Source organism: Rhinichthys klamathensis, unplaced genomic scaffold, assembly GCF_029890125.1.
Source record: "Rhinichthys klamathensis goyatoka isolate OS25496 unplaced genomic scaffold, OSU_Roscu_1.1 h1tg000123l_1, whole genome shotgun sequence".
NCBI lineage: Eukaryota > Metazoa > Chordata > Actinopteri > Cypriniformes > Leuciscidae > Rhinichthys > Rhinichthys klamathensis.
In genome coordinates this window covers 6,650,939-6,664,775 of record NW_026606660.1, presented here as the reverse complement: position 1 = coordinate 6,664,775, position 13,837 = coordinate 6,650,939, and the positions used below count along the sequence as shown (strand labels likewise).

The following is a 13,837-nucleotide window of genomic DNA, read 5'->3' as shown; positions in this document are numbered from 1 at the left end:
TTGTGTGTATGGGTGAACACATGATTGTGGGCACATTTTCTACACAACTGGCAAAATTTCTCTTTTTGAGATTTCTCTGGGTAGCCGTAAAAACGGCTTTTTGTCGCTCGCAAGCGGGCTGGGACACCGGCTTGTTTGTGGCGGTCAACACTACAGCAGTCGGCGAAATAACGGGGACTGGCAGAGGGCGAAGCTTTGACGGCGGTCCGGCCGCAGCGGGAGAGCACCGTCGTTTTCTTGACATTGTTAGGCAGACTTCTGATGATCAGGCTTCAGCGTGATCTTAGGTCGCGGGCCACGGGGGGGCGGCGGTCTGCGGCGGCTGTCAGAGCGAGAGCGAGGGCGAGGGCGGCCGCTCTGACTGCGCTGAGCTGTTTGAGTCTGCGGAGGGGGGCGCTGTGATGGGGCTCTGGCGGAGGGCTCGTGAGAGCGGCCCGTTGAAGAGCTAGCGCGGCGGGGTAGAAACAAGTTCATCGCCTGAGTAGCTTTCTGTACTTCAGAAAAGCGATCGACGATTCCCGTGACGGCAGATCCAAACAGGCCCGTCGGGGAGAGGGGCGCGTTGAGAAACGCGGCGCGCTCAGAATCTCCCATGTCGGCGAGCGTGAGCCATAAGTGTCTCTCAGCAACACAAAGGCTGGCCATGCATTTCCCCAGAGCTTGTGCGGCGGCTTTAGTGGCGCGAAGGGCGAGATCCGTAGCACTTCTCAAATCCGTGACGGCGGGGGGGGTTTTTCTACCGCCTTCGGCCCATTCACGGAGAATATCGCTCTGTAACACTTGGAGGACAGACATAGAGTGAAGCGCAGCGGCGGCCTGACCGGCGGCGGCGTAAGCGCGAGCATGAAAGCTCGAGGTCGCTCTGCAAGCTTTCGAAGGAAGCGTGGGTGAAGAACGCCATCTAGCGGAGGGCGGGCAGAGGTGCGTGGCGACCAAGTCCTCGACGGGCGGCATGGCTGCATAGCCTTTCTCGGCGGCTCCGTCCACCGAGCGCAGCGAGGCGGATATATCGGAGCGATTTCTAGCCGAGAGCGGTGCATTCCAGGATTTTGTCAGCTCTGCGTGAAGTTCAGGCAGGAATGGAGCGGCCCGGGTGCACGCGGGGGCCGAGCGCCGATGAAAAAAGCTACCGTCCATTCGGTTCGGGGCCTGCTCGGGTGGAGGAGACCACTCGAGACCGAGGCGTTCGACGGCCTGTGAGAGGAGGCGCATCAGCTCCTCTTCTATCCCGGCGCGGGTCCCCGTCGACTCTCTCGCGGATCCGAGAGATGACCAGTCTTCACTGTCAGAAGCGAGCAGTGAACAGGAGTCCTTCTCCTCCGCGGCGTCATCGGAAACAACAGAGCGGCCACTCGGCGGCAACTGAATGTCCGGCAGGGGCGGGGAGGGAGAGCGGGAAGCGGGAGGCGGCGGCGGCGGCCCGCATGTTTCCGCTGGGGGCTCCGGCGGCCTTTGAGAGCGGCGTTTCTTTTTACGCGGCGAGAGAATAGGCGGCGCGGGAGCGGTTTTCACTGCCAGAAGTCGTGCCCGCAGGGACGATAACGGCAGGCTTTCACAGAAGTCGCATCCTCCATCAGCGAGGGCGAGTTCTGCATGCTCGAGTCCCAAGCAGAGAGCGCAGATGACATGGCGGTCTCCGTCCTCGAGACGAGCGCGGCAAGAGCCGCAGGAAAAACGAGACATCTTTAAAAAGACGCTCGGCTCTTTTAGATATAGAGAAAAGGATACAAATCGTCGGATGGCCTAGCTTGCAGGGCGGCTGAAGGTGGCGAAGACGGCCGGCTTCTTCAGGGTCCTTGAGCTCGCTAGAGGATGCCTTCTTCGACGGCGATGGCTTTTCTCAGGAACAGCAGAAGCGTGCAGCTTGCTGAAGATGAAATGAATCAACATATAAGCCTGGGAGAGCTCCTTATATACACCATGGCCACGCCCATTCTGGCGGGTCATGACGCAATGAGCGCGCGGGCGCCTCTCATTGGAAGCGGGTTCAGCCCCGCTCTCCCATAGGCTTAAGCAGTTCTCTCTGAGCGAACCAATGAGCTGCTAGCTAGCCCGCTCTAGGTCTGCCGCAGAGGAACTGCGTTGTGTATGGATACAAAATTATGAAATAATTTTTTGGCTTCAATATCTCAGCAAAGATGAATCTTTCCCGCAGCGTAAGCTAGCTTACGCAATACGAGAGAACCTCTCGTAAGAGAACTAACTTTGCCGCGCTCCGAGAGCCCTCTAGTGGTCGGGAGCATTTCCGTTGTGTTGCAGCTTTATTTCGTTGTGTTGTGGCCCATTTCCGTTGTTTTTGTGGGTTCATTTCGTTGACATTGTGTTGTAATTTCGTTGTGTTGTGAACTTATGTTTGCTTTTTAAATTTCATTAAACTGACATCTTAAAGACAATTCTCAGATGTTTGTACACGGTAGATGCTTTCCAGATGAAGATCTCTTTAACGGATATCTTGCAGACGTGCTCGTTCACGAAGGACACATCACTACTGTGTCCACTGATGGTGTTTTATTTACTGTTGATTACTAGGTTACCAATCCCACAGTCATCATCTGGAACAACTTGATGGAAACACACCTAATTCGCATTTGTTCGTTTTTTTCTTTTTTTCTTTGTTGCAAACTTTGAAAAGATTCGCTTCACATTTGGATGGAAACCCAGTTACTGTGAAACTCCAAACAAGCCAGTTTAATTTGTTCAACTTGATTTACAAAATTCCTAAATTAAGTCATTTGATGCCAAATGGCAGACCATAAATTGTGTATGGAAAAGCATGGAAAAATCATTGTACTATGCCATCTACCTTTTACAACTTATTGGGTAGGCCTAGCCTATATATTGAATCGCTATAGCTTTAAGTTGTGGAAATGGTGTATAGGTTTTCTTAGATGCTTTTTTAATATTATTATAAACCTGAAAATAATTAACAGATACCAAATACTTCTGATTGTAATGATAGGCCGTATGTGAACTGTCCACCTACAATTCACATTCAATGCATTATGCTAAAAAAAAATAAAAAAATAAAAAGAATAATAGGCCAATAATCAACCAGATAGTTTTCAACCATTTTGAAGGTAAATAATTTTCTTGTTTAGTGGAAAATTTATACAATTTGGTATAAAAAGTGGTCACGAATTAAAAAGTGTCTAAGTTTAAGCAAATTTAGCCAAAGAACCGCCTCCAAATTTGTGCCAGCCAATCCGATGACAGTAAACTCGAACGCGCAAAGTGTCTGACAGGCAGCAGCGAGCGTTCTTTTGATTGATTGGCTGAAAAACAAATGCGGGCTGCTGCTGTAAACAGAGACATGATTTCTCGTGACAACTGTTTGAGTGATATCTGTCAGGTAAAAGGCACATTTGATGCGTTACAGCACCTGGCATTCAGTGTCTGACTACGGTATGTTGTTTCCTCACATGACGCGAAGGAACTTTGATCAGGTTCTTAAGGTTTTTTAACTCCTCCTTCGCAGCCCTTTAAAAGCTCATGCGTGACTCACTCTGAAGTATCTGTGGTTAACCACACCAAACTTGGCAACAACATCTTCGTATCTTCAACTTCATATGATAAAATAAGGATTGGAAAGAAACCGCTTCCACCAACCCTTGTAAAGTAAAGATGTCTAATTTTGATGAACTTCTGCAGCATGCTGGTGATTTCGGGTTGTATCAGAAGAGAATCTCTCTCTTAGGTGCTTTGCCTAGTTTAGCACTCGCATTTGTGCTTATTGGAGTTGTATTCTTAGGATATACGCCAGATCACTGGTGTAAAAGTCCGGGTCTGCAGGAGAAATGCGATTTCTCAAAAGAGCAGGTGCGGGATCTGACAGTTCCCCGCACTGGCCCGCGCGGCGCGTTCAGTAAATGCGCGAAGTTTGACGTGCCTTGGAACGGGACTGCGCTCACCTGTAATGTCTCTGTCGACCGGTCCATATTTACCAACAGCACTCCTCTATCCTCCTGTAATGAAGGGTGGAGTTTTAATGAGAACCGGACCACCATTGTAACAGAGGTGAGAATAACTACCAGCTATGCTTTAGAATTGACTCAAAAACTGAAGTGAAAATAACAAATCATTAACATGCCTCTACTTGCTTTCGGTTAGCATGCTTTAAAATGTAACTACTCAATGTTTTAAACTTGAAGACAACTTCTTAGCAACGTTTACTATATCTAGATGCATCCCCTTATGTGTAGTTGTGTTTGTTACTTACCCTAATCTGAACGTTGTCCTCATGTATCCTGTAGTTTTCATTGGTTTGTGAATACTCCTGGCTTGCAGACCTGAGTCAGGTATCCTTAGCTGGAGGATTCTTTATAGGTGCCTTAGTGACTGGATACCTAGCTGACAGGTTTGATCAAATGCTTTATGACCGTCTTTCATGTTTCAGTATGTTTTGTGGTATTCTTCAAAAAAATCTAATTGTGTTGTTTACTGTCATTTGAGCTTGGAAATAATAAAGGTAGTTGAGCGATCACAGTATTTTTTTATTTTTTTTACAGGTTTGGAAGAAAACCATGTTTTATTGCATCTATATTTGGCCTTGGAGTCTCTGGGATATGTATTATTTTTTCTTCTTATTACCCCCTGCTCCTGTTCTTCAGATTTTTGCAAGGTTTTTTCGCCAAAGGAGCATGGACTGCCACATATGTGTTAAGTGAGTACATAAGATGCCTTTTTTGTGACTGTTGAGAACAAGAATTAACATCAGATGAGAACTCTATTAACCAGGAGTTAAATAAAACAACATGGTCATTTAAAAAGATACAGTTGGAAAGCAATCACTTTTCTGAAACAACAGTGTGCTTTGTGTGTAACTTTACTGATATGTTTACAAAAAGGCAGTTTTGAGGTTCTAGTAGACATCTTGCACGAGCATAAAGACTGCAGACTTGTTTTCTTGATATATTTTCTTTTTTCAAAACAGTTATCGAATTCTTTGGATCAAACAACAGGAAATTTGTCTCCGTTATGTCCCGGACGCTGTACTCGTTGGGTTTGGTGCTCCTTCCTGCTCTTGCGTATTACATTCCTTCATGGAAAAACCTACAGCTGGCCATGACTCTGCCAACATTCATCTTTTTGGTCTATTACTGGTAATTGCTTGCAATGGAATGATAACATATTTATGAATGATTCTTAATCACAATTGAAATGAGGGTTCTCTTCAGTCACTCTACATAAGTTATTGGTATTCCATCACATATCATTTACTAGATATGGCAAACATTGATGTGGTCACAGGGTTATTCCAGAGTCTCCCAGATGGTTACTGTCACAAAGGAGGACAAAAGAAGCTGTAAATATTATTGAAAGCATTGCCAAGTGCAATAAAAGATCGATTCCTGAAGACTTTCAAGAGGTAATTTGACACTGACTATTTATCATTACCATTTTTCTAGTACAGTATATCAATTTTTTTTAATGCCTTCAAATCCTCCTACATGGGAAGTTCCTACATACAGGTATGAGTTTGGAATTCATAATTATGATATGATGTGACAATATCAAAGATGAGAAGCTTTTATTTTTTACTGCTTGTTAAGAGCAAAGTTTATGGATAAAGTGTGTATTGCTGTTCAATTATACATTTTATCCTTCTCATGCTGCCGTAGTATGCAAAATGTTGTTTTGATGTGCAAGACTTTAGCTTTATAAATAACAAGGTGTCTCAAATAAGTAATCATCTGCACCATGAGTCTCCAGTAGTCTGGAAAATGCTGCTTTTATGTATTTAACAAGAACTATTTTGTATTCATTTGTTTAGATGGATCTTCTGATAGAAAAGCAAGAGGAAATCATACACCCTTCATATAAAGATTTATTTAGGACTCCTAAAATGAGGAAGCACACCCTCATCTTGTTATATGCATGGTGAGATTTCTTTATCTGTCCTTGAATACACATTTTTATGCTGTTATTTAACAATATCAAAGTATAAAAACAAGCAAACCATTCCTGCATTAGACCAAGATCACTATAGAGGGATGTTTAAGGTTTTTGTTGCATTTTCTTCCTGAAGGTTTACTGGTGCTGTGGTGTTCCAGGGTTTGGTGTTACGGTTAGGAATCACAGGGGATAATGTTTTCCTGGATTTCCTCATCTCAGCTGTGGTGGAGCTTCCAACTGGAATGATATTTTATTTTTTAGTTGACCGAATTGGCAGACGTCACCTCATGGCTACAGTCAATTTTATTGGAGGGGCCGCTTGTTTGGCTGTACCGTTTATTTCACCAAGTAAGCTACACCACCAGAAATGATTCTTAAATGATCAGAAATGCTCCTTAAGTCTGGTGTTCACCGTGTTCATCATTCTATTTTTCAAGATATTTCCTGGCTCAAAAGAACCATTGCGATAATAGGAAGACTGGCTGTTGCCATTGGGAATGAGACTGTGAACTTTGCCAACACAGAACTGTATCCAACAACTCTCAGGTTTGAATTATTTATCAGTCTATATCAGTCAAGAAATATGAAACAGAAAGTATGTTATTGCTGTTGCTAATGTTTAATTAAAGCCAAATATTTGTATTATGTAATATTGTCTCAAGATCATGGTTGGTTGGCACACTGTTATTCTAGAAACTGTCCACTTAAACTTGAAACTTGACGATACCTTGACGTTTTGTTCTACAGCGTAAATTACTCACACCCATACCGAAAACGTGAAATTTGATGAAGTTTATATTTGGAAACTTTATGTATGCGTCACAGGTGAGTGGCTGCAGTGAAGCGTATTGTAATGTTGCGGCAGGAATGAAGCGGAGAGCGAATCCAAATGCAAGCACTATTTTAATAATAATAATAATAATAATAAAAGGTAATCCAGGGTAAACAAAGAAACTCAGAACAGGAACTCAGAACAAGAACAAAGAGACAGCTACAATAAAACAGCAAACAAGAGAACAACACAATCACAATCACACAAGACAAGGAGAACACAAGACAGGAATCGTGACACGTATGGGATATAATCCCACTAGAATAATAGGTAACACTTTAGAATACGGTTCCTTCGTTAATGAATAACTACACAGGAACAAATGAGTAACACAATATTAACAATCTAGTAACTACTATTAACTAAAAAGAAATTCTGATTAACAAATTAGTAAGTAATAGTGCACAGATGAAAGTGGTAGTTCACTATTAACGCAACATGGCATCATGACTTTGCGTAAACATACACGCCACTTTCAAGTCAAGTGGCGTGTTATCTATACGCATTTTGAGCTATCCGCTTGTATGTCCACGCCGAAACGAACCGTCATCTTTTGCGTGTATGTCTACGCCGTTAAACGTCCGAGTGATTCCGCGTGTATGTGTACGCCGTTAAATGTCCGAGCGAAACGAAGCAAAATGTAGATCTACATCTGGGGAGCGATATTTTTTTTTTTTCCTAGGATGGTAGGGGAAGACTCATAAATAGTATTAACCCCAGTGACGGGTAGGTTTAGAGACGGGGTTGGGGTAGGTCATATATTTATATATACAGTAATGTAACGTTAAGTCAACGGCGTTGATAAACACGCTGAAAAGCGATTATGCGTGTTGATGGCACGCCAAAAATGGAAATACGAATTGGCGTGTCATACATACGCCATTTCATGAGATCAGTCTGATTAACTAATCAATAACTACTTTTTTTTAATGCTTCCCAGAGAACTACTGTAAGAATCATGATAACTAACTAGTAATGACTCAAGTGTTACTACATACTTTTAAAGGAATTACTAATTATTTGGATCCGTATTCTAAAGTGAAGATTATGGTAACTAACTAGTAATTACTCAAGTGTTACTACATACATTCATTAACGAAGGAACCGTATTCTAAAGTGTTACAGAATAACCTTTAATTACAAATCTTCACCGAAAACACAGGATACAACTCTCATGAAAAGCTACCACAAACAATGAACATAAACAAGACTGAACAGAAAGAACTCAGGGATTTAATACACAGTGAGGGTAATCAACTGAAATCACCTTTATTTATATAGTCAAGTCACCTTTATTTATATAGCACTTCATACAATACAGATTGTTTCAAAGCAGCTTTACACTAATAACAGGATAATAATGCATTTCGGCTGTTGCCCAAAAGAGTTTGTTTAAGAAAAAAATACATATTTAACACGGTACAATGTAAAATTCCAGCTTCCGGACCAACGGCCATATGCAGTCTACTTGTATATTAAGTAAGGGATAATCCACGGCTAGCCATGCATTAAAGGATTTTAATGCACGACGTAGAGGCGAAGAACCACCCGACGCGAAGCGGAATCCTTTAATGCATGGCTAGCCGTGGATTATCCTGCTTATACCTCGGTTATTTGCCAAGTTAAAAAGAAGTTAAAGCTGTAACTGATGTTTACAGTGTAATTTTTTAACAGACGTGTAAAAACGACGGTTATTTTCTTAAGTTACGGCTCGTTAGTTCTAGCACTCCGTCCGCTTTAAATAAAGTAGAGCCATCGGATTGCTTTTATTTGAATGAATTATCACATTTATTTAAATTCATTATTAAAAGAGAGAGACAGAGAACTGAAAGAGAAGAAAGAGAGAGAGAGAGAGAGAGAGAGAGAGAGAGAGAGAGAGAGAGAGAGAGAGAGAGAGAGAGAGAGAGAGAGAGAGAGAGAGAGAGAGAGAGATGCGTGCGCGAGTTACCTATGAGCGTCTCTTCTTTAAAGTCTAGTCCCCTCGTTGCTTAAGCATAGGCCTATAGCTAACTTAATGATTCATGGATTTATTAAAATTATTTATGAATGATAGGCAACACTGACAGTGACAAGGCAATCTTTATTTGAACTAATCATGTCATTTATTTAAATTAATTAGCTGTATGTCAAACCAAACTTTTCTTACACGGATGATGAACGCTGGTGTCTTTTCTATTTTTCCTGTAGCGCTTTAAAACTGATTTAAAGACGGCATTGCTTGACTTGAAGTCCTTATCCCTTTTGATGTTGTATTTTGTAATGTGACGGTTTATACCTGCTCTGAGACGCATCAAACTTGCAACACTGTATTCGCGTCCAGCGGTAGACTGAACAGAGGCATAAAACTCCCGAAATGTCTCATTTAAAAGAGAAGCAGAGTAACGTTAGGTCTCGAAATCACAATTGTTCTGTCTTTGGTGTGTTAACTCAGAAAGTGTTAACTGCCCATTTAGTTGTCTTTTTCGTATTGACCTCGTCTTTGTCGTCTTCGATCTTATCTAGCTCTGTCTTTTCCCTAAAAAAAAAAAACGTATCTAAGTAATAGGTTATTTCGTTGTCACCCTGCCTCTCCAAATGCAAAACTGACATTATAAAATGCAATAATGCAGTAACAGCTGAAAAAGTACTTGGGTGTGTGTTTTATTTTATATTTACCGGTCAATAATGCAATCGCTGCTGTCTGTCCATAGAAGAACATGACAGCCAGCGTATGTTTTGGACTATTGGGGCTTACATGAACCACGTGACAGCCATCGCGGCGACATCAAAGAGCGTTGCAACTCTTTCTCTCTATGGCTCTGAGCCTACCTAACGTTTTCATATGTTATGTGTCTCTCTCTCTCTCTTTTGCAAGTGTAACTCTGTTACTATGGTTACCAATGTTTATAGTAGCGGATTAAGTTCGAACTGTAATCAAACTGACTGGAACTACCTGTGCATTAAACGGTTTTACTGCACACCTTCCAGCCAATCAGAATCGAGTATTTAAACAGCCCGTGGTATAAAGCAATTTACTAGGGCTGTGAATCTTTGGGTAGGCAGCGAATCGATTCGATTCACGATTCATAGGTTTTCGATTCGATTCAAGAACGATTTTTGCAAATTCAGAAAGATTCGATTCAATGCGATTCACATTAAAATTCGATGCGATTCGATTAATTCGATTCGATTCTTAATTTTTTATATGCATTCATAGGATTATTTAAATGCTTCCCCCTATGGGTCTTAGTCAGGGTGTGAATTATACAGCTGCCTTCGGGGGTCAGAGAGTGAAAAAAACAACAACAAAAAAACGACATTTTGTCTAATTGTTAACGTTAGTCCATGTTAGTTTTTAATGAATCTATTATTATAAAAAATATTTCCAAAGCCTATAAATTAGCATTTGTAAAAATGTAAACCAAGATTTAAAAAGGCTTTAAAAGTATAGTTAGTTCATCATGCAAACTATTTTGTAGGAATGGATACACAACCTTAAAGTGTTCCTGGTACATTAAACATCCTCCATTGTGAGACTAAAAATACCATGAACTTTCCCATCCCAACTAAACCTTAACTAACGTTTCCTCATGGAATAGCTACTCGACTGATTGTCCTTGTGATTCTGAAAGAAAACGCGCCGGCTGTCTACTTGTGCTATATTAACGATTACGAATGCAACTTTAATGCGCATCTGATTGATGGATAAACCACGCGCTCTTATTTCAGTGTAATTAATGTTGTAGTTATTTCATCAGTTCAGTTTAACGACATTAAGTTACATTTCATTCATCATTCATGATTAATTGGAAGCGTGTGCATTTTAGACACCTATTATACGTTTTCTCTTTCCATGTAATAAATGCGCACCCTTGAATAAGTGGGGTTTTACTTTAACTGCTCAGGACGGGTATGACCCATTTCCGTAAAACTTCAGTAGCCTATCTAATCTTAAAGAAAATAACGGTGACGTTTCCACGCAACGAACGCGTTGTTTCATAGCAGTGACCGCGCAATGACAGCTTTATCGATGGCTTGCTTTCTCGATAGAGAGCTGTCATCTGCTCATGTGAACACCAATGGCTGTCCTGAGGAGAGCTCAAACATGGACTGCTCAAAAATCTGTAGATGAGAGCTATATGGGACCGAGCGCGAGCGAAATCCAGTGAAAGATGGTAAGAGTGCAGCGAGTATGTGAGAGCTGTGAGGACGCGAAATGACGCCGCACAACGCCTCATTAATTCGCGCATGTAGTCATTTAATGTTTATATGTTTTAAAGCACTGAATCGATATAGAATCGCAAATTATTCGATTCTTAGCATTTTAAATCGAATATTGACCGAAATAAACGATTCACGATTCGAAATACATGTTTCAAGATCGATGCATATGCATCGTCAGGATTTGTAATCGATGCATCGAGAAAACGAATGAATCGTTACACCCCTATTTACGCAACTTGTGGCATCGGAAGTAGCCTACTGCGTCATGGTGTTGCATAAATATCAGTTGCATTACTCGCATAAGTTGCGCTTTACACTTAAATGGACTCTGTATGTTCGTTTGGCCAGAAGTTAGTTATTTTACTTTATATAGTTTTAAATATGGATATTTTTCTTACACAAACTCATCGCTCCACTCCAGAAGGGCTTTATTAACCCCCTGGAGCTGTGTGGAGTTCTTATAATGGATGGATGCACTTTTTTGAGCTTAAATCTGATGGTTGCAATGGTTGCAATCCACTGCCATTATAAAGCTTGCAAGCATCAGGGTGTTTTTTAATATAACTCTGATTGTATTCGTCTGAAAGAAGAAAGTCATATACACCTAGGATGGCTTAAGGGTGAGTAAATCATGGGCTAATTTTCATTTTAAAGTGAACTACTCCTTTAAGGTTTTTCAATTAAATATCCCCAAAGTCATACCATCGATCAGTACCATAACGATCACTCAGAACAGCTGTAGTAATAGCATACCACTGACAGCACATTAGCAACCACAGCATAAACGATATCAAATGCTTATATAGCATTCAAACTTTAAATCACTCTTTATTTAAAATGCCCAAGTATGCAAACTTTATGAGAATTTAATAACCTTCAAACCATCAAACTGCTTGAAACTTTCATGTGAAGCTTTGAAATATAGAGTTTATCTTGAAGAATATTGCTTTTCTAGATTGGGTATTTGTTTAAATATACATTCATTTTGTTCTGTTTTGTTAGTAATGTACAGATTTTTGTTGCCTATTTTACAGAAACTTGGGTGTATCTGTATGCTCTTCAGCCAGTGACATTGGGGCGGTTGTTGCTCCGTTTATTCTGTACAGATTAGCTAGTATTTGGCAAGAACTTCCCCTTCTTGTCTATGGTGAGAAGTCTTTCAATTACAGAAATGACCATACAAATAATTCCATTGTGTTTGTTATCAGCGTTTTGTGTTTTGTTATTCTCTCTGTCCCCATATACAGGGGCCATGTCTGTTCTGTACAGTGGACTAGTGATGCTTTTACCAGAAATGAAAGGTGTTGATCTCCCAGAAACTGTGGATGATGTGGAAAATATGAGAAAGTAGGTCAAGTTTTCTGTTTTTAATTCACTAATAATAGGCCATCTATTAGTTTAGCCTGTTAATAATATCATATTTTCTTTAGCAGGCGCAAACACAAGGAAAAAGATGGTGAACAGTTTCCTGAAATAAGCATTGTTCCGATGAAAGCTATTGAGAGAAGTGACAATAAATGTAAACAATAAATGTAGTCATAAGATCTATGGTTAATAATGGTTAATAATATCATATATTCAATATGCATACAAAAGAAAATCTGAAAGTATAGTTGCCTTCAGATGCCTTTAGACCTTATATTTTTAAATATGACCTATTCCTACACTTTTAATGCTTTATTTGCTTTTTTGTTGTTTATTTTTATTTTTTTATTTAAATGTATTTCCTCATATTTGATATCTAATGTATCTAAGTGTTAATATATTTTAAGTGTTCTGTGTTCCTAGTGTTTTTTTAAGCTGTTATATATTCATGCTCAAAATTCACATCCAGCCACCCATAAAACTCGCTTTTAATGAAGAAATGCTTTTAGAGACGCACAATAGTTTATGTTAATTAACTCATGATGACCTATAAATTCTATTGTATTATGTTATACGTTAGTGTATGAATCTGAACAAAAGGATAAATTCATTGCATTCATTTTTGGGGCACGTTCAGCAACACCCAATCTAGTCATTCTAGTTCAGAAGAGCTAAAGAGATTTTGTAATATGTTTTTCACTGAATTTCAGTTTACTTAAAGCTGCCGTCGGCAACCTTTTTTTGATCATATTCAGTGAAATCGACACTGTAATCCAACAGAACAACATAAATAAAGTGGTTTTAGAAAAAAAAAACTGAAGCCTATATGTAACTGATTTACTGAAGCCTATATGTAAAACGCATTTGCAGCTGCACAGCTAGCACACTGAGCGTCTGACACGCTCATAGGCTGTGCTGCAGCAACTGCACATCCAATGGCGCGGGCGACTCTGACGCGCGACCAATGAGCTAGCCCAACGTCAGAGCCCGCCGAGGGGGCGTGGCCCAGCCTATATAGACCCCCGAATTCGCCATTATAGCAGGTTTATACGACTGAAGCGACAACTTCACCAGTTACTATAGTGCGGCCGGCTACGCAATACTCGTTCCCTCTCTCAGGGAACTGAGGTTACGATAGTAACCGAGTAGTTCCCTTTCGAACGGTCACTTCGTATTGCGTAGCTATACGCAGTGGGGACGCCATGCAAAACGCCGCACCCTGAGTAACTGGTTGCACTGCAACTCAGGACCCCTGAGTTAACAGAACAAGCCAGAACCCAATAACATATGCATATACGTATATATATAACAGACCAGACACAGTCGGGTCTGAATAATATATATAAAGTCAGTAACAACTAACAGAATATACTAACAAAACCAGACACCGTCGGGATTATTAGTATAACTTTATTACCGGCCGAAGCGGGTTTATATAAATATGTATGTGATTATGCACAGTAATTTTTGTAGACAAGACCAGCCACTGTCAGGTCTCAATCATACCGAAAGCACCTTCGCCTGCAGGGAAGGGACCTCCATATT

The 13,837-nt window shown here is 40.8% G+C and overlaps 1 protein-coding gene across 1 annotated transcript; it reads left to right on the top strand.

Moving 5' to 3' along the window:
- The first annotated feature begins 3,621 nt into the window (after positions 1-3,621).
- slc22a3 (solute carrier family 22 member 3) lies at positions 3,622-12,931 on the top strand. Its single transcript, XM_056255804.1, has 11 exons — positions 3,622-4,014; positions 4,251-4,354; positions 4,506-4,660; positions 4,931-5,099; positions 5,248-5,365; positions 5,771-5,877; positions 6,026-6,240; positions 6,330-6,438; positions 11,962-12,074; positions 12,175-12,274; positions 12,358-12,931. The coding sequence occupies exons 1-11, from the start codon at positions 3,622-3,624 to the stop codon at positions 12,455-12,457; spliced, it is 1,683 nt and encodes a 560-aa protein (XP_056111779.1). The 3' UTR covers positions 12,458-12,931.
- The last annotated feature ends 906 nt before the right edge of the window (positions 12,932-13,837 follow it).